The sequence below is a fragment of the Hippocampus zosterae genome, chromosome 11 (genome assembly GCF_025434085.1).
Source record: "Hippocampus zosterae strain Florida chromosome 11, ASM2543408v3, whole genome shotgun sequence".
NCBI lineage: Eukaryota > Metazoa > Chordata > Actinopteri > Syngnathiformes > Syngnathidae > Hippocampus > Hippocampus zosterae.
Window position 1 is genome coordinate 12,647,239 of NC_067461.1, and position 24,161 is coordinate 12,671,399.

At 41.4% G+C, this 24,161-nt stretch overlaps 2 protein-coding genes across 8 annotated transcripts in view; one reads left to right on the plus strand and one right to left on the minus strand.

Annotated features, from left to right (window-relative positions):
- The first annotated feature begins 462 nt into the window (after positions 1–462).
- slc29a3 (solute carrier family 29 member 3) overlaps positions 463–24,161 on the plus strand; it is a 91,314-nt gene continuing 67,615 nt past the window's right edge. Inside the window, exons 1-8 of one of the 6 annotated variants that reach the window (XR_007964711.1) lie at positions 464–962; positions 2,733–2,855; positions 3,653–3,971; positions 5,041–5,123; positions 5,942–6,168; positions 7,309–7,471; positions 8,100–9,912; positions 9,985–10,201. Coding sequence is in view for 4 of the 6 variants with exons in the window: in XM_052079625.1 (XP_051935585.1) it covers positions 3,687–3,971; positions 5,041–5,123; positions 5,942–6,168; positions 7,309–7,471; positions 8,100–8,718 (1,377 nt within the window). In the remaining 2 variants the exon portion in view is untranslated. Of the gene's footprint in view, positions 963–2,732; positions 2,869–3,652; positions 3,972–5,040; positions 5,124–5,941; positions 6,169–7,308; positions 7,472–8,099; positions 10,202–24,161 lie in introns of those variants that run through there. The other 5 variants (XM_052079625.1, XM_052079628.1, XR_007964712.1 and 2 more) reach the window with 5 other exon arrangements.
- Positions 13,713–24,161, minus strand: part of unc5b (unc-5 netrin receptor B) — a 46,664-nt gene continuing 36,215 nt past the window's right edge. For both annotated transcript variants that reach the window (XM_052079592.1, XM_052079593.1), the window contains 9 exons: positions 21,882–22,076; positions 21,122–21,490; positions 19,149–19,236; positions 18,785–18,959; positions 18,455–18,694; positions 17,701–17,850; positions 17,391–17,555; positions 17,110–17,288; positions 13,713–16,842 (listed from right to left, as the gene is read on the minus strand). In XM_052079592.1, the coding sequence (XP_051935552.1) occupies positions 16,677–16,842; positions 17,110–17,288; positions 17,391–17,555; positions 17,701–17,850; positions 18,455–18,694; positions 18,785–18,959; positions 19,149–19,236; positions 21,122–21,490; positions 21,882–22,076 (1,727 nt within the window). In that variant the 3' untranslated portion in view covers positions 13,713–16,676. The remainder of the gene's footprint in view (positions 16,843–17,109; positions 17,289–17,390; positions 17,556–17,700; positions 17,851–18,454; positions 18,695–18,784; positions 18,960–19,148; positions 19,237–21,121; positions 21,491–21,881; positions 22,077–24,161) is intronic.

The window sequence follows — 24,161 nt, forward strand, 5'->3', positions numbered from 1 at the left end:
TGTATGATACATTACATACAGTATATGTCAGTAATCCGTATTTGTATGTGAACTGAAATGCGTCAATAACGTAAAGAAATGCACCATAAAAGTCATATTTGCCTTGTATATTTATATGTATGTATGTATGCATTAGTAACTAACTGTGCTTATACAGCTTATGTTAAATTATTAATTATTTTCATTTTATATTTGAGCATTATATTCTTTTGTGTTACAGTTATCTAGGTTATATTCCGTTTAATAATTGTTCAAGCAAGTTTATGTTGATATTATCCCTGAAAATTATTACTGTATATTTTTTATGTTCAATAAACAAACAAACAAACAAACAAACAAACAAAAACAACGAACCCCTCAATTTACACAGCGATAACTGAGCGTGCCTTTTGTGTCGCGTGATAACAGTTGCCTCAAAACAGCGCATGTCTGGAGCCTCAACCGTGGCACTGAAATCATTATCAGGTACAGAGTTGTAAGACGGATATAAATTATGGTTCATAATTTTGTCGCTGACTCATTTTTCAGCAGTTTTAAGAGTACCGGTAACTTTATTTTGGAACATCAAAATCGAATCTCATTCTCAAACGTGGCATCCGGTATATTTTCAGAATTACAGTTTTTTATTTTTCGAAAATAATACATTGCGTTTTACGTTCCACGCCTCAAAAGGAAATATTTTAACTGTATAAAAGCTTGTTAATGTTAGTGGGTGCACAAGTCTCGTGTTTTAGAAAGTATAGCATAACTTGTACTTTTGGAGAATCCCTTAGTCTGAATTTTTTTTTACCGGAAAAGGCGGAAATACTGAACTTGTTCCTAGTCAATGGAACGAGGGAGTGTTTTTGTCCCGTTGTTTATCCGCACTCTACACTAGAGAAGACGCGAGGGGAAAGATGTGTTGCGGTTTCACTGCAACAGGAGAATACCTGAGAAACAGGTTGTGACCTAGCAACAGTGAGGTATGTTGTCATATTTGTATAATCCCCTTGACAGTCATTTTGTGTTACTAATTGTCAATTCATGTATACAGAACTTTTTTGTGGATTGCCTCAAACAAGCAGTTGAACGACTAATTAATTTTTTTACAACCTTAACTAGTACTAACATTCTGTCGTCATAATTAAAACGGCATGACCAATTTTTCCCTGAAACGTGTACGCGGTTATGTTACTTTCGAACTTGAATGTGCCGAGTCTGCAGTCTCGAGTTAAGCGCGTCACTGCATTTTCCAGGCTAGTGTCATGTGAACAAATTGGTTCCTCATTGCTTTCCATATGCAGTAGAGCAGGGGTGCTCATTAGGTAGATCCTGATCTACCGGTAGATCTAAGACGGGTCCCAAGTAGATCTGAGGAGTGTCGAGGAGAAAAACAAACAACCAACCATTTGTGTGTCTTTGTACATGTTAATATATATTTTTGTGTTGATGTACACTGCACCCTAATCATCTTATAAGTCTCATTTTCACCCAAAAAATATTTAAAAATAAAATAAAGCACGTAAATCTTGAATTTACGATGGCGCGCGATTACGTCACCGGAAGTTGTTAGCTCTCAGCAGTCTGCAATTGCAGCTTGTGATCAGAACTGTTGCGCTCCATCTTTTATTGTCATTATTCTCATTCAGAGTTTGCTTTGTGTACAATTCACCGAGGGCACGAGCAAAGAATAGGAATATAGGAAGGCCCAGGGAAGCACTTTAAAACGGTACGTGTGAGCTACGATAGTTAACAGGCTGCAAAAGTGTGTCGCATGCCTCAGTTTCAGGCTGTTTCTCATCAGTGTGTGTGTGTATTTGTGTGTGCATGTGTGTGCGTGAGCGCGTGCCGGTAAGGGTAGATCCCGGGAGGTTAGTTGATCAAAAAGTAGATCTTCGATCCAAAAAGTTTGAGCACCCCTGCAGTAGAGTATACGACAAATGGTTTCATCTATGCATACTTTCAACTTCCCACTGAGTATGGGTGAAAAGCATGAGTAAGAAGTTAGAAATATTGTGTTCTGTAGCGTTTACAGCGACCTTGCAGGTTTGTACTTCGATTACCGGTACTACTGTTGGCCATACAATGTATTACATCAGAGGTAACAAACTTGTTTGAAACTGTGAGCTACTTACTGGTTAGTGCGAGGGCTTGTAGTTTTACACACGCTGAAATACATTTGCTCAGATTGGTTAATATTATTTTATGTGATGACACAAATCATTTTAATGATTTCTCTCGGTAATTAGTAAACATAAATACAAATATCCATCCATCCATCCATTTTCCGATCCGCTTTATCCTCAGGGGTGGGGGAATGGGGGAGGAAGCTGTAGTACCTAGAGAAAACCCGTGGAGGGTCGGGGAGAACATGGAAACTCCACACAGGAAGGCCGGAGCCGGGATCGAACCCATGACCTCCACACTGTGAGGTTGACGCGCTAACTACTGGACCACCAAGCTTCCCTTGAATATGTAAATAATATCAAAATTATAAATAAAAACACACGCACACGCAACAACTCACCCTGTTGATTACATTCTGAAGGCATATATAAATAGGGAGATTTGTGATATTACGTTTCCAGCTGCGAGCATATTTACTCCATTAGACACGGCGGAAATGTGCGTGACTGCAACCAATGAAGAGGCTAGCTTTTCCTTCTCATTTTGGTTTGGAAGTCGAAAGAAACAGAATCCAGGAATAAATGAATAAAGCAGTAAACAGAAAGTAATAGTATCAATTTTCGAAGGTGCAGCTAATCGAGCAGCTGACAGGCAGCATGACCTGGCGTAAATTCCTGAAGATGAAGCTATTTTGACACCGAAGTTCCTGCGGTATCTCCAAAGAGACGTGGAGGAAACCGTTGTGCAAGGTAAAAAAACAAGGTAATGCAACAAAACTGTTAAATAATTTGAGGTTGTCGCACCGAGGTGATGAAGTCAAGTCAAGTCAACAGTATTTATAGAGCACTTTCAAAACAGCCATCGCTGCATACAAAATGCTGTACATGGAGCAATTTAACATGCACAATAAACAGTAAGACAAATCGGTAATAAAGGCGGTAGAGGTGGAAAGCATGGAAAATGCATGTAGAGTTTGCACAGCCTGCCCATGTAACCGTTCCCAGTGTAGCCGCTACAACTAGCCAGCATCCACGATTCAAAAGCAGCAAACCATTGTGTCATTTTTTTTAATCCTGCAAATTCCAGCAGCCACTATATTTTGTTGTTCTACTTCCTTTCATATCTTCTTTCTTTCATAGCTTTGCTGCTGTGAATTGGGAATTTCTCCATTGCAAGACGAATAAAGGTTGTCTTATCTTATCTTATCATAAATTGCAATGATGCTATATGTGGGATCATAACTTCAAAATGATTATCGGTATGTTTACATTTCAAGGTGAATAAATGATTCAATTTTCAGTAGCTCACTGTTATTTTATATTGTTCTAAATTTGTTGTGCTGTTAAATAAAAATGTTTGAAATGAGTGAAAAAAATGTTTTATGGAATAAAATGTTGAATTAATCTATAATTATCCTTGTCAGTACCAATGCTTTTAAGCTGGCAATACAAAGTCGATACTGCTTCAGGGAAATAATTATTTCATGTTAAGATGCTCACTTACAAAGATCTTTTCGTCTTCAACATGCCTTTCATTCAATTTTCAGATTTCTATGTAACACTGTGCACTGCAACTTGCAAATGGAAGGAAGAGTACCTGCGCACCCCAGCCTCAATTCCTCCTACATCCCCGCTACCCTTAACAACTATCTTTCATCAGTGGATGAGGAGAGTGAGGATCAGTCTCCTTCATCAGCGTCCCTGGCCGTACGCTACACCCCTGATGACCGCTACTCTTTGGTCTACATCATCTTCTTTCTCATGGGCATCGGCTCTCTGCTGCCTTGGAACTTTTTCGTCACGGCCAAAAGCTACTGGCTTTACAAAATGAGCAACAGTACAGAGGAGCAGCGGTCTGGCCTCAGCGTGAGTATGACATATGAGGGCTGTGTGTGTGCGCGCGTGTGTGTGTGTGTGTGTGTGTCATAGGGATGCATGTGACTGGGTGGATTCGTCGCTTGCAACACATTAATAACATTAGAAGCACCTCAGAAATTTGCCAAGAACAGTTTGTTCAAAGTTAGAAGAGTTCAAAAGCTACAATCCAAGTAAATTTCGATAAAATAAATGCTGATTGGACTAAATAATTGGTCATTCAATTCATTAATTTTTCTCTTTTACACGCAGCTCACACAAACCTTTCAAATCAGAGCAGCAACAGATGACCTTTAAAGCATCCAGTATTTACACAGAACAGAGCAAAGTGAACTATTGCGACAATTCCGCGATTTCACACAGTAAGACTGCATTGCCCAGTCAGCTAATTAGACATCATGTGTGATGACTTCAGCTTCAGGTGTGAAATCTAAAATAATTTCAGCACATCACACCTGTCCCAGCATTGCAAAATTGCATTTTATATACACAGGCGTCGTCCCTCTTTTGGTACAGCTCTAATTTGACCCCTGACAGTGCAAAATTGATGAATCGACTTTGTCCTTGCATTTTGCGTCCACGTAGAAAATGGACCCTTTTAGAGGCAAAGTAAATAAAAGCTTATTGAAGACGACTCACCTCTGTCTCTCTTTTCACTTTTCATTCATACCACAGCCTGTTCTAACATGACTTCCCCGGTGATTGCACCAAGGTCCACATGGGCATGCGTGGATAAGTTTGGCATGCTCAAACTTGAACCAAATCCATCATCTCTGCAATGAACATCGCATGAGATTCACTTTTGGATTTTCTGTGACCAGTGTAGTGAATGTCTGTGAAATTTTCACAGCTATGAAACCTTTCCTGAGAAAATCTGCATGCATATGTGGCCATGTCCGGCATAAAATAGCAGGCTCTTAACAAAATGGACGAGTTCTCCCCTGTCCATCAACAATAATATGTTGCGGGGTAAATTTCCCCATGTGCCACCTTTATTTCTGTGCGCATACTGTCAACAGCTCCTTGAACTAATGTGTTGTTATTCTCCTCTCGTTCACAGGATTACTTCGAAAGTTACCTGACATTTGCTTCTACTGTGCCTTCAGTGCTGTGCTTGATTCTTAACTACGTTCTCGTGAACAGGTCACTTGCATCTACATCATTACATGATGCTTTGTCCCACCTTTTTTATTATTGATTATTTGTTCCACAATGGGGAAATTTACAGTCTACAGCAGCGATATTGTGGGTATATTTATAGAGGGGCATATATCAGTCATAACTGCACTTCTAGGCACTCACTCAAGAAGCTCACACTGTATGTATTCACCCTTTCATGCACCCTGTAACCTGAGAACATGGTAAGCTGTCCTCTGTAGTAACCGCTGTCCCCGAAAGGGTGAAATTAGATAATTGATCTGTAATGAATATGAAATCCTCATCCTCATCCTACCTCATCCATATTCCTACGCCTGTCCGCTCTCTTCGTTCCTCCTCCTCTGTCCTCCTCTCTGTCCCCCCTGCTCGCCTCGTCACCATGGGAAATAGAGCCTTAAGTCGCTCTGCTCCCCAGCTTTGGAACTCACTCCCAGCTGACCTTTGTAATTCAGACTCACTAACACATTTCAAATCCAGCCTCAAAACACATCTGTTTCGACAAGCCTATTCACTCAGACCATAAAGCCATTATTTTATTTATTTATTTATGTTGTATTTATTTTTTCTTATTTGATGTTGTTTTTAACATTGTACTCATGATTTTAACTGCTTGTTGTAAGGTGTCCTTGAGTTTCTAGAAAGGCGCCCACAAATAAAATGTATTATTATTATTATTATTAAATAATAGTTCAGAGAAAGCCTAGCCATCTGAAGGGGTGCTCTCAAACATCTGCTGAAATGTTCTGTCCTGTACATTTGTGGTGCTGGCAACTCATAGTGTTGTGCTCCCTTGTGCTCTCCAGGCTGTCTCCAAATGTGCGCATCCTGTCATCTCTCTTTGTCATACTGCTGGTGTTTGTGGGGACCACCATACTGGTCAAAGTGGATGTGTCCGGCTGCAGGGAGGAATTCTTTGCGGGCACACTGGCCAGCGTGGCTGTCGTCAGCGGTGCTTCTAACATCTTCTGTGGTAGTGTGTTTGGCATTAGTGGGCACTTCCCGATGAGGATCTCTCAAGCTCTCATATCAGGTACAGACTTGCGGCCTGATTTACAAATGTTTTTATGCATGTAAAAACCGGCGCAAAGGTGATTGCTCATACGCAGATTTGGAAGCTGATTCACTAAGCCCGGTGCGCCCAGGATTGTGTCCGTCAAATGGGCAATATTGCTGCACTGTTCATTTTGTGCGATATGATTTCACATTTTTTTTAAACTGAAAGCTTCTTCGTGGGTACCGATTAATACCATTTGATGCACACTTTTCAATTAATAATTTGCTCATGTTACCCATCACTTAATTAATTGATGTAAATACATCATGACTTTTTCTTCACAATGATTATCAACAATGACTCAATTAGAGAGGAATCCGATAAATACCAAAATGCAGTAATTTATTTCTCTGAATCTCAGCCAGTGGTTACATTTTCAAATGGTCACTTTGACAACCTTCCTAAGAAATCACAATGTCCCATCACTGATTAACTAGTTTATGGAAAAGGCCCACGGCTTACTGATGTGGTCGTTAGTGACGAACTTGTCCTGGATCATAAATGTGTGCGTGACAGCAGTTGAGAACCACGGGTCTTCTTGAGCAATGAGTAAGAGCAGTTGTCCTCTGATAAAAGTACTTTCAACTGTGTATTTTTTTGCTTCCGGGGTTTTTTATTTCAGTGCATTGTGGCAATTATTGCCGGGCTCTCGCAAAACAGCTTTCGAGTGTGCTGTCTCAAATATTACGCAATGTTATGCAGGATGGGCAGATACGTACATTGTTTGTTTTTTATTTGATTGCCGCTTCGCCCAGAATGATCGAGCAATAGCAACCTAAATGAGCAAAGACAATTTGGTGTCTTAAATTAATTCACCATGCACGTTTTTTGGAATGCGGGAGGAAGCCAGAGTGCCCAGAGATAACCTACCTAAGCATGGCGAGAATATGCAAACTCCATACAGGAGGATTCAAACCCCATAAGTCAGAACCTCTTTCGAACCACATGCTGCCCATTTACAAGTCCTCAAAAGCAAATGTTAAGGTCATTTTGAGTCAGTAAGTTAACGTCCTTGTATCTGCATACTGTATCATGTTCTTATTGTCTTAAGTCTTTGTCTGTTTAATTTGCAAAGTGGTTTCAGTGACTGACCATGTAATCCATTGTGTCACATAGGTCAGGCTATGGGAGGAACACTAAGTGCTGTTGCATCAATAGCAGACATTGCACTGGCAAAGGACGTTACCGAAAGCGCCCTGGGCTATTTCTTGACCGCAGACATCTTCATCCTGCTCTGCATCTTTGCATACCTCTTGCTCCCCAAGCTGGCCTTCTCAAGGTGCACAAATATGCATACACAAGCTTTATCTGTCATTTCCTTAATTAAATGAACACATACTGTATTTTATGAAGAGAAAATGTGGATATGAATGAACAGCCCCTTTTGAGTGGGTTGAAGATAACTTCATCCTTCATTAGTCAGACAGAAGAGAGAATTCACATGCAACAGCAGCTCAAGAACATATTACAAAACATTATTAAAAATGTTTTGTGAAAAGCCACCTCACCAGCGAGCGGTAGCTTTGGGCTTGTTTTTGTTTGACTGATGCTAAAGGCTTTGGTCAAGGCGGATTGACTTCTGAACAGTTCTAATAGTTATTCATTTTGTCTCAAAACCTTCCGATGACTGCTTGAAGAAAGAAACGTCCCCTTTTCCAAATCATAACGACGCAGCCATCCGCATAGGAAATCACTATCACCTATATTTACACTTGATTTGCAAAAAAATACAAATATAAACAAACGTGTGAACTCCACACTGCAAGGCCGGAATCGAAATCCAACCCTGCACCTCTGCACTGTGAGGTGGACGTGCTAACCAGTCGACCGCATGAATTTAAAAATATCGTCTGTGATGATCAGTGAAATATTTATCATCATGCAAGATGTTTTTTTCCTTCACGCAGATACTACATGATGGCTGCCTCAATCACCATTCCAGGAGAGAGCAGCGCGGGAGGAGAAACGGCACCCTCCCAAACACCTCAATTGAAGCCCATTCTCCAGAAGACGTGGGTTCTGGGAATGAGTGTCTTTTACGTGTTCTGCGTGACCATCATGGTGTTCCCTGCGTTGTTGTCCGGCATCCAGTCCGTCGACAAAGACAGCGGCAGCCCGTGGACCAACACCTACTTTGTTCCCCTTGCCGGCTTCCTCCTGTATAACGTTGCAGACTTTTGTGGCAGGCAGTCCACCGCCTGGCTGCAGGTACCGGGCCCCACCAGCCGACTTCTGCCCGCGCTGGTTGTGTGCCGTTCCGTCTTGGTACCTCTCATCATCTTCTGCAACTACCAGCCCAGGGACCACCTCCACATTGTGCTCTTCACTCACGATGTGTATCCCATTGTCTTCAACTCCCTGTTAGGCTTCTCCAACGGCTACCTGGGGACTCTGCCGATGATCTACGGGCCCAAGGTTGTGCCCCGGGAGCTGGCAGAGGCCACCGGAGTGGTCATGTCCTTCTTCCTTGCTTTGGGACTTACGACCGGATCTGCTCTTTCCCTCGTTCTTGTACATATTATCTGATTATGTATATTATGCATCGTTAAAGCTCTGAAGGAGCATTGCAATATACAGTATTGCACAAAAGTGAACACCGTAGGACCAGGCCGTGCCATAAATAATGAAAATGCATGAGTACGGTAATTGACACCAACCCAAGAAAGAGTTACGGTCACCAATAGATGACAACAGATAGCAGCAATACACCAAGTGAAGCGCTTTTAGCATTGTTGCACAAAAATGCCACAAGATGGTGGCAAAGCAATATATATTGCTTTGGCCTGAGAACAAAAACAGTAAATAGATCAGCAAATATCTTAGGATAGCTGAAAAGAAAATCTGTGAATTTCAACACACAAATAGTTTACTGTCCACCGCTGACATTTTTGCTATATCTTTTTTAAAGGGACACCATTGAATAAATGAAGCTATCTTTAGTATTGTGGTTGGAATTTACATTAGTGTACGACTGTACCATGTCATGCTGAGAGTTGCTCCGCGCATGTTTCACTCTTTCATGCAACTAGCTGAGGTAACCTAATTAGCAGACACGGCACCTAATTAGCAGACACGCCCCCGTTATGATGCAATACAGTTTTACACAAGTGCAAGCCAAAGCCACAATAATACTAAACATGGTAAAATGAATGTGTATTTCAAAGTCTCAGTTGTAAAACAACAGCACAGTATTTGATCGTGTTCTCATTTTGGACGTCAAACCGTGCCGTTAGCTGCAGTTATAATGTTGTGGCTGGCTGTTTACATGTTGAAATGAGTACAACGTGACCGCACAGGAAATCATGTTGTTAAAGGTGTCTTTAATTAACTTTAAGGAAAAATATGGTATGAGTCCAACATGGCCGCACACTGTGACAAATGATCTTTGTTTGTTTGTTTAATTTTTTGGTCTTTCCACTATTCAGGGATTGTGCGACGGTGGCTTGGTGGCATATAGCCCGGTCCGAAATCTGTGTAGCCTCAGCTAAACCCCTCCAGCATTTATTTGATCTTGCAAAATATGTGTACTGTATACATTATTTTTGTAGCCCTCAATACGCTCCTTTTAGCCCCAGGAGGAAAAAAAATCCTGAAGCCACCCTTGCCCTTAAGAGACAAATTCTGGTTTTATGTCATCCAGCCCTCCATTTTTTGCAGCCCTTATTTTCACATGATTCATGGGTGTGCTGGAGCCGGTCCACGCTGTCTTTGGGTGAGGTGGTGTACACCTTGAACTGGTTGCGAGCCATATGCAGGATTTTCTGTCATTTTACCATTGCGCTACTCTTATAGATGCGTATATGTACAGGTAGAGCTCAAGAAATTAGAATATCTTGAAAAACATTTTTTGAATTCAACCAAAAAGTGGAACTGATTTAAAAAAAAGAATAGTACATAAGAAAAAATCAACAATAACTTGAATGCATTGGTCCAATGTTTCATTTTTTTAAATTGAACTTGTGAAATGAACGTTTACAAATTTGTAATTGAGATAAACCTGTCAAATCTCTTTTGTTTGTATTTATTATTCTCATTCATCTTATTTTTCACGTTGTTGATTCTCTTTGTATTATTTCTATTACCTCTGCACTGAAACGTTAATTTTCAATCTTTGCTTTGTTGTTGAAATCTTTGGGTGTAATTGAAAAATTGTGTTCACTTACGGCAATAGCCTAAAGAGGGCAGCAAAGGGCAACGTTGAGCGCACTTGTCAGGGAAGCGCTCAAAATATTCCCCCCCATACTTCAGAGCACACATACGTAACTCCTGACAACCGTTGTGTACAGTGGCGTTCCGTCAGGGCCAGCAAGGCCTTCTCTGCTGGCCTAAACATTCTCAGAAAAGTACATTTAAATAACACATTTTATTTGTTATTTTATTTTCATAAATATGTCAAAATTAATCTCTGTATTCTTTACGTCATATTATTTCCACGTAGTCGAGTGGCTTTCAATGTTATTTTTAAAAAGATTGACTCATAAATAATTTATTTATTATGGTAGAGTTTTTAACCAATCATATTTCAGATAGCTTGTTTTGCCAGGTAAACTAAACTTGCTCGGAGCCTTCAGATTAAACATAGCACAGGCTTCTGTGCGCTGTAAATGAACGGGCACAGTCAGCTTGCAATAGCCAATCAGATCATGAGTCTGCGTACCAGGGCCAGTTTGAAGGGTTTACGTCGACGCTGGACTTGAGCGTTCGGTGATTGGATTAGCCCCTGCTAGAGGGAGCTGTTGCTGCATTTTGACCGAATGGCCGAAGGAGAAGACGTTGATCTGGTTGCAGGACTACTTTCCAAACAATTTTCAAGACAGACCTTCCAATGGATTTACCAATTTAAGTTGTTTTACCAAGGCAGCAAGGAAACATCAGAGCACGGCTTGGCACTTACAAGCTACGGTGCCTTTAAAAACGTTTGGAGACACTCGCATAGATCTGCAGCTCAGTGAACAGGCACTACATTGGTGAGTAAATGAATTTTATTTTACATTTCTTCTTGTTATTTTATTTCGGTAGTATTAATGGTCACGAAATAAAATGACAAAGATACAAAAATGTACCAAACAGATCAGCTCACCTGCAATTTATAATGGCGCATTGTAGTCAGCTTCGTGCACTAAAATTCGTTCAATCTCAACTGCTCAACATTTTCAGTTATTTGCTGTTGTATAGCCTATTCTCAAAATGCAAATCATCTCTTAATTTTATTTTCAAAGAATAGTTTGTTATTGTGTGGTTGGTGTCTTACATGAAACTGCGACATTGCGCAATTTATTGGACAGACTTGTTTAAGATAAGATAAGATATCCTTTATTTGTCCCACACTGGGGAAATTTACAGCCTCCAGCACCAAGAATATGGGTAGAAAAAAGAAAACAGACAAACACAAAAAAAAAATCAAACAAACACCGTTCAATTAAGTGCAATATAAATACAAAATTGATAAATCGCAGTGCTATTTACAATTGTTTTTCACATTTTACATTTGTTTCACATCATTTAAATATTATTATTATTGTTATTATTATTGTTATTATTTTTATTCAGCAGCCTGACAGCAGTCGGTAGGAACGAGCGTCGTTATCTCTCCTTCTTGCAGCGCAGGTGTAACAGTTTATGATCACACAGCGTAATTTGGGTGGCATTTTATTTAGTATTTTTAAAATCTTTTTATTTTTGAAAATATCTGTAAATTTAGTTTCCTGCTCTTGATTGTGAATGCATACTTGGTGGTTTTAAATGCCCCCGAAATTAAGTGCTGCCTGACGAGCCTATATTGTGTTAATGTACTGTATGTGATGTCATTGAAGGCCTATGCACGGCCCGCCACTGATTTTAAATAAACATACATGTACTTTTATTAGTAACATTATGAATCATTATAATATATTAGTTAACTCCTTCATCTGGCTGGAACTGAAAGCCACCTAAGTTACCAAAGACTATCTCAGTAGTACAACAGTGACACATGGTACAGATGATTTGTCTAGTCACTGTGTATTGGATTATTAATTCGCTCATCAAGAAGCAACTGCTTCGGTGGAAATTGCAGTATAAAGTGTGAATCAACAAATAGATGTGTCTGCACTTATACACTTTTTTTCTGAATATTGCTGCATTTATCATTTACCTCTTTCATCATGACGTACGTGGCGGTGCCTGTTTGGTAAAGACAAGGGGCGGAAGGTGGATTTTATTTTATTGTTTAATAACATTTCACACTGCCACTACCTTTGGCATTGTAAAACCTCTAGTGCTTTCCATATGAAAACCACTCGTTACTTTGTATGCACTTGCGATGTGATGAATCGTCACATACCTCCATCAAACAGAAGTGATGACCTTTTGTGCTCAGTGATCACTTTTGATTTTTACAATGTACAGATGGCTGAGGTCATTTGCAAGTGATGTTTACTGTATAAACAATAATAATGTAAAAACGTGAATCCAAAATAGTTATTTTGTACAATAAAATAATTCATTATCATTGTTTTACTTCATCAATAATTACATAAATAATATATACCTGGCTCCGGTTTCCTCCCACATTCCAAAAAACATGCGTGGCAGGCTGATTGAACACTCAAAATTGTCCCTAGGTGTGAGTGTGAGCGCGGATGGTTGTTCGTCTCTGTGTGCCCTGCGATTGGCTGGCAACCGATTCAGGGTGTCCCCCGCCTACTGCCCGGAGACAGCTGGGATAGGCTCCAGCACCCCCCGCGACCCTAGTGAGGATCAAGCGGTTAGGAAGAAGAGAAGAGAGATATATACCTGTGATATCATGTCAGGTTTCAGAACAACAACAAACCACACAGAGGCTGCTTTTAAGCTAAGAAATATAATTTATTGCATACAAATTATATTTAATTACAGGTAAGAAGGCTAAATGTTTATTTACAATTGGTATTTTATAGAGATAAAATGTCACGGAAATACATATTCTTTAAACATTTGTTTTTGTAAAAAAATGTTTTTTTTGATTCTTTATTTATTTTTTTAAAGAAAGTACTTTTGAACAGGAACAAAGAGGAGTTTAGTCCATTTGCAGCAACAGAGCAACAGTATCAGAGCTACATTGAACAATCCAAAAAGATCTGAGAGAATAAATACTGGTCTTCATTAGCCAGTCTCTGCAACAAGAAAGCCACTAAAAGCGTCCATGACCTTGATCCAATTATCCAATCCAGAAAGTTGCACCTCAGAGAGAGAAAGAAAAAAAGTTTTGCAATCCTGCGCCACTTTTTGTTTGATACAAAATCAAAAACCCTGTTTTGTGTTATGCTCTTATTTGAAAAAATAGATTTATTCTTCAGGAGGCAAGAGAAGTGAAGATGCTTTTCTTTTGCTCTTGCATAGCACTTAAAAATGTACACCCCGCCTAACCACTGCACGCGCGCGCACACACACACACACACACACACACACACACACACACACACACACACACACACACACACACACAAACACAAGCATTAGATAGACCAGATGAAATGTCCGCACAAATAAATTTATACATATTAAAGGTGAGGTGTGAAGGGTTGTGCCGAGCACAAATAAAACAGCATACAGACACAAGCACACCAAACCATTCAATCAGTGACATGACACTGCAGAAGGGATACTTCTGGTGTTTTGGTTTTGAAATTTAAAAGATATAAACACTTTTTTTTTCTTTTTGCGAACATTGTTACAATTTCAGATGTAACAGACATCATCGTGTTTCCTTGCTCGCGATCGTTGAAAACATGGATGGTAGTTAACACTGATGATAAAAATAGCTTGAGGGTCCTGGCCACAAAACAGGCAGTTTAGAAAACAGAGGGAGGATAGAATGAGAAGAGACTTAAACATAGCCAAAGTGTGAACCGTTTCCTGCCTTATTTTTTCAAGGCATAGCTAATCTATTCTGACAACTTTATTTGTGAACTCCAACAGCACATTTAAGCGCCTCTTCTGACGTACAGTGGACCCTCCAAAGTGGAACCCCTTAAAAGCGATACAATTTCAACCAATAATCCCTTGGGAAAAACAAAACAAAAAATTATTGAAGTCAGCTCAGTGAGCGTCGAAGGACTACTCCTTGCTTATTTATCAAGCAGATGCTAAGCTAAAAGGTATGCAGCTGAAATGAAAATGGCAAATGAATAGCATTAAAATTACTGGAGAAGTTTGCCAACGAACGGCACATTCAAAGAGATGCAACATAATGAAGAAGAAAAAGAGGCAGAGAAGGTCCCTAATTATGTAGGTTCCATTATAGTCCATGTACCCACAAAGCAGAGAAAAAATATATGCCTATCAATATTGTTTTATGCCGCTCCGTATGTTCTAAACAAGCAGCTGATTCTTCTGTATGGTTTTGTTGAATGGTTTGAAACGGAATAATCTTTTACTTTAGGTGTCAATTTTACAGCAAGGGCCAATTACTTATTTATATAATCCTAATTGAAAAACTGCGTGCGGAAGAGTCTTATTTTGGTTTCCTCAGAGTGATATGGTATGATAGTCTCCAAATTTTTGGACAGAGCGAGAATGAGAACAGGCACTAAGGAATAGTTTCTGCATTTTAATAAGTGGAAAATTGTTTAAAGCATGTTGGGGGTGGGGGGGGGGGTTCAGAGGGTTGAACAATATAACATTTTTTAAAATATGTTCTCTCTGTTTGGCATATTTTCACCTATTGTGGGTAAATTGAGAGCAATTCCCAACATTCTCCCCCACCAAAAATGTTGACTATCACGTTCTTAAACTGACACATGCTGTGAGAGAAGCACCTTTTATTTTTCTTAATTTCTTGACGTTTCTTGTATACTCTTGTATATATATTTTTGTACCGACATGTACTGTATATTTATCTTGCCTAAACCCCACCTGGTTTTCTGATGCCACCTGCACAATATTTTCCTTTATGGTCATGTTATTATGTAGATTTTGTTGTATTATGCAAGTCAATAAACAAAAAGTACCACAAAACACAAGATGTGTTCTTATGCAACTCAGACAGACGTAAACGGCTCCAGTAAGTCTTGCCACAATTGACGGTGTCATCTTGTCAACACCTTCCTGATCTCTCTCAGAGTGGGTATTTGGACATTGTTTATTTTATTTAGTTTCAGGGTTTTTTTTTTAAACCAGATTTATCCAGTGATACACATGGGCTCGGGACTCAAGCCTGCCACGATTATTGAAAAGTCAGAAAGTCAAACACTGCCTATCACTGCCACAAGGTGGCGGCACAGCATCACTTTTATTTTAGACAGGGCTTTGGCCTGATGCTTGAAAGTCGCTAAGCTTTATGACATTTGATAGGTTCCTCTTCAAAAAAAATCATTGCGTGTATTATAACACTAAGTTTGTGTGATAGTTAAGAATGCAAAGTTTATTAATGGCACAACTGACTCTGAACCAGATCACTCTGCAGCTTGTAACTGATCGTGTTCGACTTTGAAGGCTCCTCTGTCTCACAGTGGCATGAAAACACATTAAAAGTACAAAATGGTGTTGTTCCCAAAGACTGAGCGGCCTGCTGCGTGCTTAAATCTACTTCATGGCCTCCTACACTGGAGTAGAAATAGTACACAGACAAAACAAAAGCGAAGAGAGAACAGCAAAGATAAACGATCCCAAATATGGATGATAACTTAAAGAGCGTTCCCCAAAGGAAACTTTTAAAGGATGACCAGAAAACTCTTGCAATTTATTCTCAGCGGATGGTAGTGCGGCAAAGTGGGAGGAGAGATTACGCACAGGCACCCCCCTGCCAGTTGCAATGATATAGTGTGCACGCCAAGGCTTTGAGGCATTTTGCTAGTACAATAGAAACAGTCACTCATTCTACTTGACGAGATAAGAAGAGCCCAAAGCCAGACGCTCAAACCCGAACGCTTTGTTTTCGTCCTCGTTTGATTCGTCCGCAACCAATAAGCGAGAAATGCGAGACAGTCGTGAGCGAGAGCCGATTAATGACCGCTTTCTTTTTGGAGTGCGTCTGCAGCCCGCGGTGCTCGCACGCATGACAATGGAGATTTGCATCGGTGACAAAACAATCAGGCGACTGTCCCGAGGTGTGATGGTGTTCAATCATGCACTTCCATGTTGCTACCCAAACATGGGTAATCCCACGTCTGCTTTTGTTTTATTGTTCATACTTCAGGGGGCTGAACACATTCTTTTTTTTTTGTTTTCTACCCTGAAAGCAGCTCTATTTATATACAGTACATTAACGTGGTCATTTACAGACACTTTTACTTTTCTTTTCCCCCAAACAAAAAACATCTTAAAACTGATTTCAAATCCCCCACACCGCTATGGAGGATTCAAACCCAGTGGTTATGCAAATGAGTTTATGAAGATGCGTCCAAGAGGTAATAGAGTACAGGGAAAAGGAACTAAAATGCTTTGCCATCTGTGTCGCAGTGGACATTTTCATAGGCATGTTTATGATTTGTCACATTTACTGTATGTTCTTGTTCCTTCACCAATCAACAATCACCATCTGTCGTCATGACAACCAGCACCTCACTCTTGCCCATCTCCTCGAGCGCCGTCGCCAGAGAGACCAGGTCTGCGTCTCCTTGGTGACAAGCTTCCCATAAGTCCAGGAGAACTCCTGTGGGGCTGGGCTTTGTTGCAAAGTAGTTCAAGTACCTGGGGGGCAGTGGGGGGTACAATTAGACAACTAGTCAGCGGAAACGCCATAAAAGGAAAATTCAATTCAGAGTCTTTGTCTGTGGATTTTTCAGTATGGACAAGGTATTACAAATTAATCCCGTATCTGGAGCAACGTGTTGGGGAAACGTTTGACTTTTAGTGGTGTGTTGTGCGATTTTTGTTTCCCAATGTAAAATATGCGCCCCGGCTCAATTAGGAAACACTACTTGAGTCCATTGCTGATCTCGACAAAATAAAGCTCACCTGTCAAAGCCTAAACTGCGTGCCAATAGTCTCCAGTCACACCCTCGGGCGCTCGGCGCGTCCAAACTGGCGCAGATCTTCTGGCGGATGGAGCAAGGCAGGCGGAAGGCATATGGTCCTACTTGAGAAGAGGGCAGACAGGAGCCTGCTGCGGGGAGCGGCGAGTGAGGTGGTAGAGTCTGCGTTGGGAAGAACAAATAGCAGAAAAGGGTTGAGAACAATCTCGCGGCGAGGATCTCACGGGGCGGATCTCTCATCGAGTAAGCGATGGCTGACATTACCTCCTGGATGTCGGTGTGCAGCTGAAAGATTTGTCCCTCCCCTTCCACTTGTCGCACACAGATTTTACAAGAGAGCAGTGACACAGCTAGGCTGCTTCTCTCCAGGCTGAAGGTGCAATGCAGAGGTCTCTGACTGCCACTCCAAATGTGATAGAATGGGATCTCCTGGTAGAAATAATCATAAAAGTGAATTTCAATCATAGACGTTTTAGCTTTGATGAGGTTTTGTATTTTGTAACACAGTCAATGTCACAATGTCTTTCCGCTATTCACCTTATTGTGTTTCGATGGAAGGGCTAAGGGAACTCACCTGGTACTTGGCCAGGAGTTTGCTTCTCCAGTGAGTGTGAGGAATGTCATGAATGGACAGACGCAGGTTGTGGTAACTGTCTTTAAACAGCAACGGCTTGGGATCCTCCAGCAAGACCCCACCGAGACTCCGCTCCAGATCCAGCACTTCCTGGATGCAGACAAGACTTTGGGGTTTTCTTCCAGCATCGATTTTGTACGGATTGGAACATGAAATACACTTGGAAAACTGATGAGAGGCATTCATTCATAATAACTTAGAAATGGTCTGTCTCGTCCTGGCAGTTGTTTCCAACATTGTGCCCATCTTTTCTACCTATGGTGTCTGTCTCTCAACTCATCCATCCATGTCAAGGCAATAACAGCTACCTATTGGCACCACCAATTTTTGGAGGTGTACATGGACAACAAAGATGGACGTGGAAGGTGGTCTCCAGGTGCCCCCTTCACATCACATCTGATTGCCCTGGCCAACTTTACATCACCCACAAGTGGAGTTCAACTTGCAGTGCCTTCTAAACATATGCATCTGCAAACATCTGCAAAAATACCAAAAGAAGGAAAACTGCGCCGGAAACGGGGCCCAGAGTGTCGACTAAAGTTGAGGCCACTACTTGAGGATGGATATACATTAAGTGACACTGATACCATAACGTGAGATGAAAAACAAACAAAATGAAGCACAAAGGAAGGAAAGGAAGAAATTGGAAAATAGAAAATTACAGGCGAGACAGAAAAGAGACTCCATCTCCCACCTTGAGTGCATGAGGGGTGTCATGGATGCAGTATATGCGAAGGCTGTAGTCCAAGGAGAGGCATGGCGCTCGGGGTGCGAACAAAGCCAACTGTAGGCGCTTGCAAGCCGGTTGGGGGGGGCACGACTGACCCACCAGGCCGTACGTGCCAAGCTGCTCCATGAGAACATGACAACACTCCTCCTCCAACTGTAGATAGCACGGAGAAGACAAACTTTCCTCTCCCACCGTCAGCACCTCCTGAAGTGGGGGTGGGGGGGAGGGGGGACAAAGGAATGAAGTGGGTCCCAATAGAGACACTTGACTCATTCATACACGAAGCGGTCTCACCTCCCATGCTCCCTGGTGTGTCTGCGTCTTCAGTGTGAGTGTCCAGTCAGGTGTTGGCGTGTCAAGCTGGGCACAGTGTGGCAAGGTGAGGACAACAGGGCGATTGAGCAGCAAAGCAGACGGACCGCAGCTCACTGCGGGGCTCAGCACAGTCTGACTGCCCTCAGATGGCAAACTGTGAACACCACACATCAGGTCGTATCAAGAGGTGCCAAAACATCACATTCAACTTCAAAAGGCAGAGCTGTGCTTTTTTCAAACCTGACACAGTCATAACATGAGGAAAAACATTTCTGACTGAAGCGAGGTTGTGTAGCGCACCACGTGGGCTTGAAGAAATGAAGACGAGATCACGGGCACTTACGTCGTTTTGTCCCATTTGCTGATAATGAGGTACATTTCATAAAACTTCCCCTGGGGGATGGTGCCAGGCGGGACCAGCAAACTCACACCTATAGAAGAAGGTTGCTTTTGTTTAATCCAGGACAGACTTGTTCACATAAATACATTTATATACAGTATATTTATAGGCGGGTACACTGATGATACAAACAATCTTAAAATGAACTGACCAATCACATGGCATACTCATTAAAAAAGGTGTCTAAAAATTTTCTTCATGCTCAGTATTGATTGATGTTGTCAAGAGAGGTATTCATTTGACAATATGGTAAATATACACTAGCCTATATCTGGATGATGTTTGTGGTGTAGCTGTACTGCATCATATTTGCTGGTATTTTATTTTAGTATTCCTCACGTAGTTGAATACGGCAACCAAATGTTGCCGTATGACGCAAAGCAACTTGACGCTGCTGTAAAAAATAATATAGAGAATTGTTGAGTAACATTTGTGGTGATGAAGTTTCTTTCATGCAATTCTTGAATTAGATCTGTGTAGATTCATCAGTTTGTTCATGTTATTATTTTTAAGGATTCTTTGGAAATATTATATATTTTTTAAATGTAACCATATGAGCCAAAACCTATATTGTCAATTTGAAGAAATTGTGTGGAGGATTGTCACATGTGATGAGGAACGGACCATTCAACCTTGTCGCAAAAAAAAAAATGTGGTTGACTGCCTCCATTGCTGTTCAATTTCCAATCGAAACATTCCCCATGCTGCGGAATGCAAATGGTTGAGTCCCATCTGTCCAACATCAGTTTTCTTAAACCAGGAAGTAGCATGCTAATAAAAAATAAAAATGGCCAAATACCGTTGAATTATTTATGTGGTTTTTGAAATTGATTCTTTTTCTGTTGCTATTTTACCCCACTACAGAATTTAAAATGGTAGAGTGCAGTCATCTTTCATCATCCTCTGTGAGTGGCCTGTTAACATACAGACTGACAGGTCTGCGCTCATCTGAGTGACATTATAGTTCATCTAAGCATTGCACACATTTCACATTTTGAGGCCACAGAAGGACTCCAACCAACAGTGCTTCATTGCTATTCTTCCAGGGACCGAATTGATCTCTGAGTTTCTCGAGATTCCTGAAAACTCCCAATTTTAGTTTTGCTGGTATGTGTATTTAGGGGATGTGAACAGGACATCTGTAGCACCCCATGAGAAGTTAGAAAAATTGGCCTGATTTCACTGGTAAACATGACATTTGATGGACATGAGTTATGTTTCGGTCTGGTTACGTTTGGTTTTGATTCCTCATGTGCCCTTTTTTCACCACCTGTTCTCGTTATCAGTGTTCCTTGTGTGTAACCAATTAGCTCCCTCAACCCTTGTGTCTTGTCCGGGTGTTTCTCGTTGTCTCCTGAGTTTCTTTCAATCTTTGTTGGGTCGTTGTGAGCTGTGAGAATGTGAGCATACGTGTGCTCCTGTCATGTTTTGTTTCCTGTTATAGTTTGGTTTGATATTTGTGATTTCCAGGCAATTTTTTTTTAGTACTTTGACTTAGTGTTTTTTTCATTGTACTCTTGTGTGTATTTTTTGTTAAATATATTTTGGTCAATCCACCCTGCTCCTCCCTGCCTCCCTGCTTTTTGGGGTCCTACAACGACCATCACGCAAAACGTGACAACATGTCTGTCATCATAGGATTCATGCAAAAATCTCATGGACCATTTCCTGAAATTCAACAGCAAATCTGCCATTTTCCTTTGAACCAGCCATTTTTAGCGCCTTCCAGCACTTGTCAAATTCCGACAAGGGAATTTGCCCAAATGAAGTCCAATGGGAACTAGATGGACGATGGTAATTTTTTGGCTCTCTACATACTATTTTTCTTTATTTAAACCTGTAATGTCTCAGACTGTCTCCCAATTTCATTATGAGTTGAGTACATTTTGAACAATTTTAATGCTTGCGGTGACTACCTGTGTTCGGGATGGTGAGGCGCCCCCCCAGGTGCCCCAAGGTGGCGCTGGTACTCAGCCCAGGCTCCCTGGACAGCGTGTGGCTATGGAACTGTCGCTCCCTCCCGCCGGTGCCCACCGACTTCAGGCTGAGGATGTCGCCGTCTCCTGAGCACATATCAGCGGGGATCTCCAGCGACGATAGCGTGGAGGAATTATACACCTTGATTTTGAGACTGGGCAGGGGATCCAACAATGGGGAGGTGGTCATGGGGATTTTGTGGTGGCTTTCGTTAACACCCTGCTGCAAGGAATAGAGCGGCCCACGGAATGCTCCCGCTGTGGCCGTCAGGTCGGGAGGAGCGGACGGATGCAGAGGGTGAAGGTTATCTGTGGACACACACGCACACACACACAAGATCAAGAGAGGCTCTTCTCTTATCTGCAGAAATGAAACAGCCCAAGCTGAGAGTGCAAAAAGTGGTGCAAGTGAAATGGATTAATGTTGCCAATTAATATTTGATGGCCAGAACAAGAGAGGAGATACCACGACAAATGCTCTGAACTCTAAAATATGTAATGTGGTAAAGAAGGGAGAACTGTCTCCGTGAGAGAAGAAAATTGTGTCATGGTATAAAAAGAATTCCCGATTAAAAATGGAAAGCAGAGCTGGAAGTGGAATAAAAACGTGAGTACATGCGACTGTGAGCAGGAGCAAAAGGAGCAAAAAATGAAACGGGAAATAACACCGCGAGTGTTATGATTGTGTGTGTCAACTGACCTTGTCTGGGAGGCTTGTAGTTGCCAGGGTGAAAGGCAGCGGCGAGGGCAGATGAAGAGTCTGTGATGTCTCCGTGCAGGTGGCTGCATCTGCGGCGGTAAGCCAGCACGCCTACGCACAGCACCAGGATCATGCACAGCAGTAGCGCCCCAACCAGACCAGCGTAAACTGCTACACCCATCTCTGGCGCCAGCGCTGAGAAATGTTTGAGAAAAAGTTAGCACAAAAACTTAAGCATTTTAAGATGACTAAAAGGGAAAGAGGTCGACGAGTGTTAGTCATGTGAGTACAATCAGAAGTAATGCAAATGACTTAGGTTGGATTTTCACAAATTATATTTCTTTCAAATTTCAGTTTTCATAAACTTCATAAACTTTTACTATGATATATCCCCCCTTACTATCTTTGTTACTTGTGACTACAAAATGCAAAGAGATTGGTTGTTGACGTAATCCATGAACTGTTTGAGCACAAAGCCAAAGAATAGTCCTGCCTGTACTGAGGTGGTAGGAATACTGGCTGAGGGAAATCATGAATTTAAGACACAGGTAATCAGAAACATCTTTTAATGGACGCACTGCTACAGTGTAAGACTTTTACACATGTACCATTCCACAAGGTGACTAACTATGACCAACGTTACAAGTATTTGCTGTGAGGTTACTCGTACTTTTACTAAAGTACCGCTTTCAGGCACTCGATTGGCCAAGTCCACCTGAACCACGGGAGACCTTTTGCGGTTGCTTGACCTCGTCCACACCAGAGTTTGAGTCTGTTGTTGACTGTTGCCCAATGCACGACATCAATGGGGGCAACAAAGTAAAGTTTGATTCATTCAGCCTCAAGGTGCGAGTGTGAAAGTCCCCTACTTAAATCTTCTTACCAGAGAAAGAGAACCGCTCAGTAAATATGAGAAGTCCTGATTAGATTTTGATTCATTTGCTAAGAACCTGGATGAGCACTAAAAGTAGAACTATCACTAATTGAGGTAGAGCCAAGCACAGCTTTGGTTTCAACTTTAAAATGAGGACAGAGGATTTTCCTCCTCCATCTGCTTATTTGGAATAACATTGTCGAGCTGATCACTTCACAGACTGGAGTTAGGGAGGAGGAGGCGGAGCAATCCCCGCGACCCGTACCAATTCTAGTCTACACACAGGCTTGTGATTTCATGGATCTGCCAATACGCCTGTTCAGATGTTTTCAGAATTCCACCGGACTTGTGTTTAAGAGGATCATGCAGCAAAGAAACAATGACAAACGGTCGAAGACATAAAAGCAAGATGGATAAAAGATGTTGGCCTTATGTTCACCTGCTTCCCACTGGGCTCTATCTCCTTCCTGCTGGCTGATTGCTGGTTGGGATTAGACGGCTCAACGCAGCCTCCTCAACCCCAACTACTAAAAGCAACAACTGGGAATAATTGTGCTTTTTATTTGCACCTTGGCTCCCCTTACAGTTGTGAATTATAACTTATTTTAAAGCTTCAGGGACAAAAATGAATTTGTTGACAATCGGCACCGGTGAACGTATTAAGACGCTTTCAGATTTCACAGTGGATGTGTGCCGGCCTTTTCCCATTTTTCCACACTCTTCTGTGTGTAAGGTATCAATGCACGATGAGGCGTTGAAGCCGCCGTATCAGAAGCGTAAGAGGGGCGTAACGCCACCAGCAATGACCAGAATGGGAATTTCAACATATAGAAGTCTTTATGTTGAAATCAATTGTCACTGTCCCAGACCCCAACACTGATGTCGCCGGGCTTTAAATGATCTAATTATGCAAGGCCCAACATCTGCGTGCAGGTGCACTTCAGCAACGGCAAAGTACCACTTTGACAATTTCCGTTTGAAAGGAACAGGTGAATAGATACCCGGCGCTACGAGCACATATCTATCAACCATAACACCCAACTTGTGAAAAAGATGCATTGTGTCAGTTTCAATTTCCTGGAAACTCCTCACAGAAAGCACTATCCTTCAGATAAGAAGTTTTATTAATTTATGGATTACTTTTGTAGGAAACATGGTCCAATATGTTATGAGCAATGATGAGGTCACAAACTAATGTAGCCAGATGCAACAGAACATTTCTGTTAAGAAATCATGTGTTTTTAAAACCATATCTCAGAGTGTTCCAGAGTTTGTACAAACCTTGCACACCACTCTGAAAAAGTAACAACACGGACGGTGTCCTGGCTGGTCCACCAAAATCACATGGACAGAGATATTATTATCCTTATTAAAAGCTAGGATACAATTTAAATGGATAACCGTGT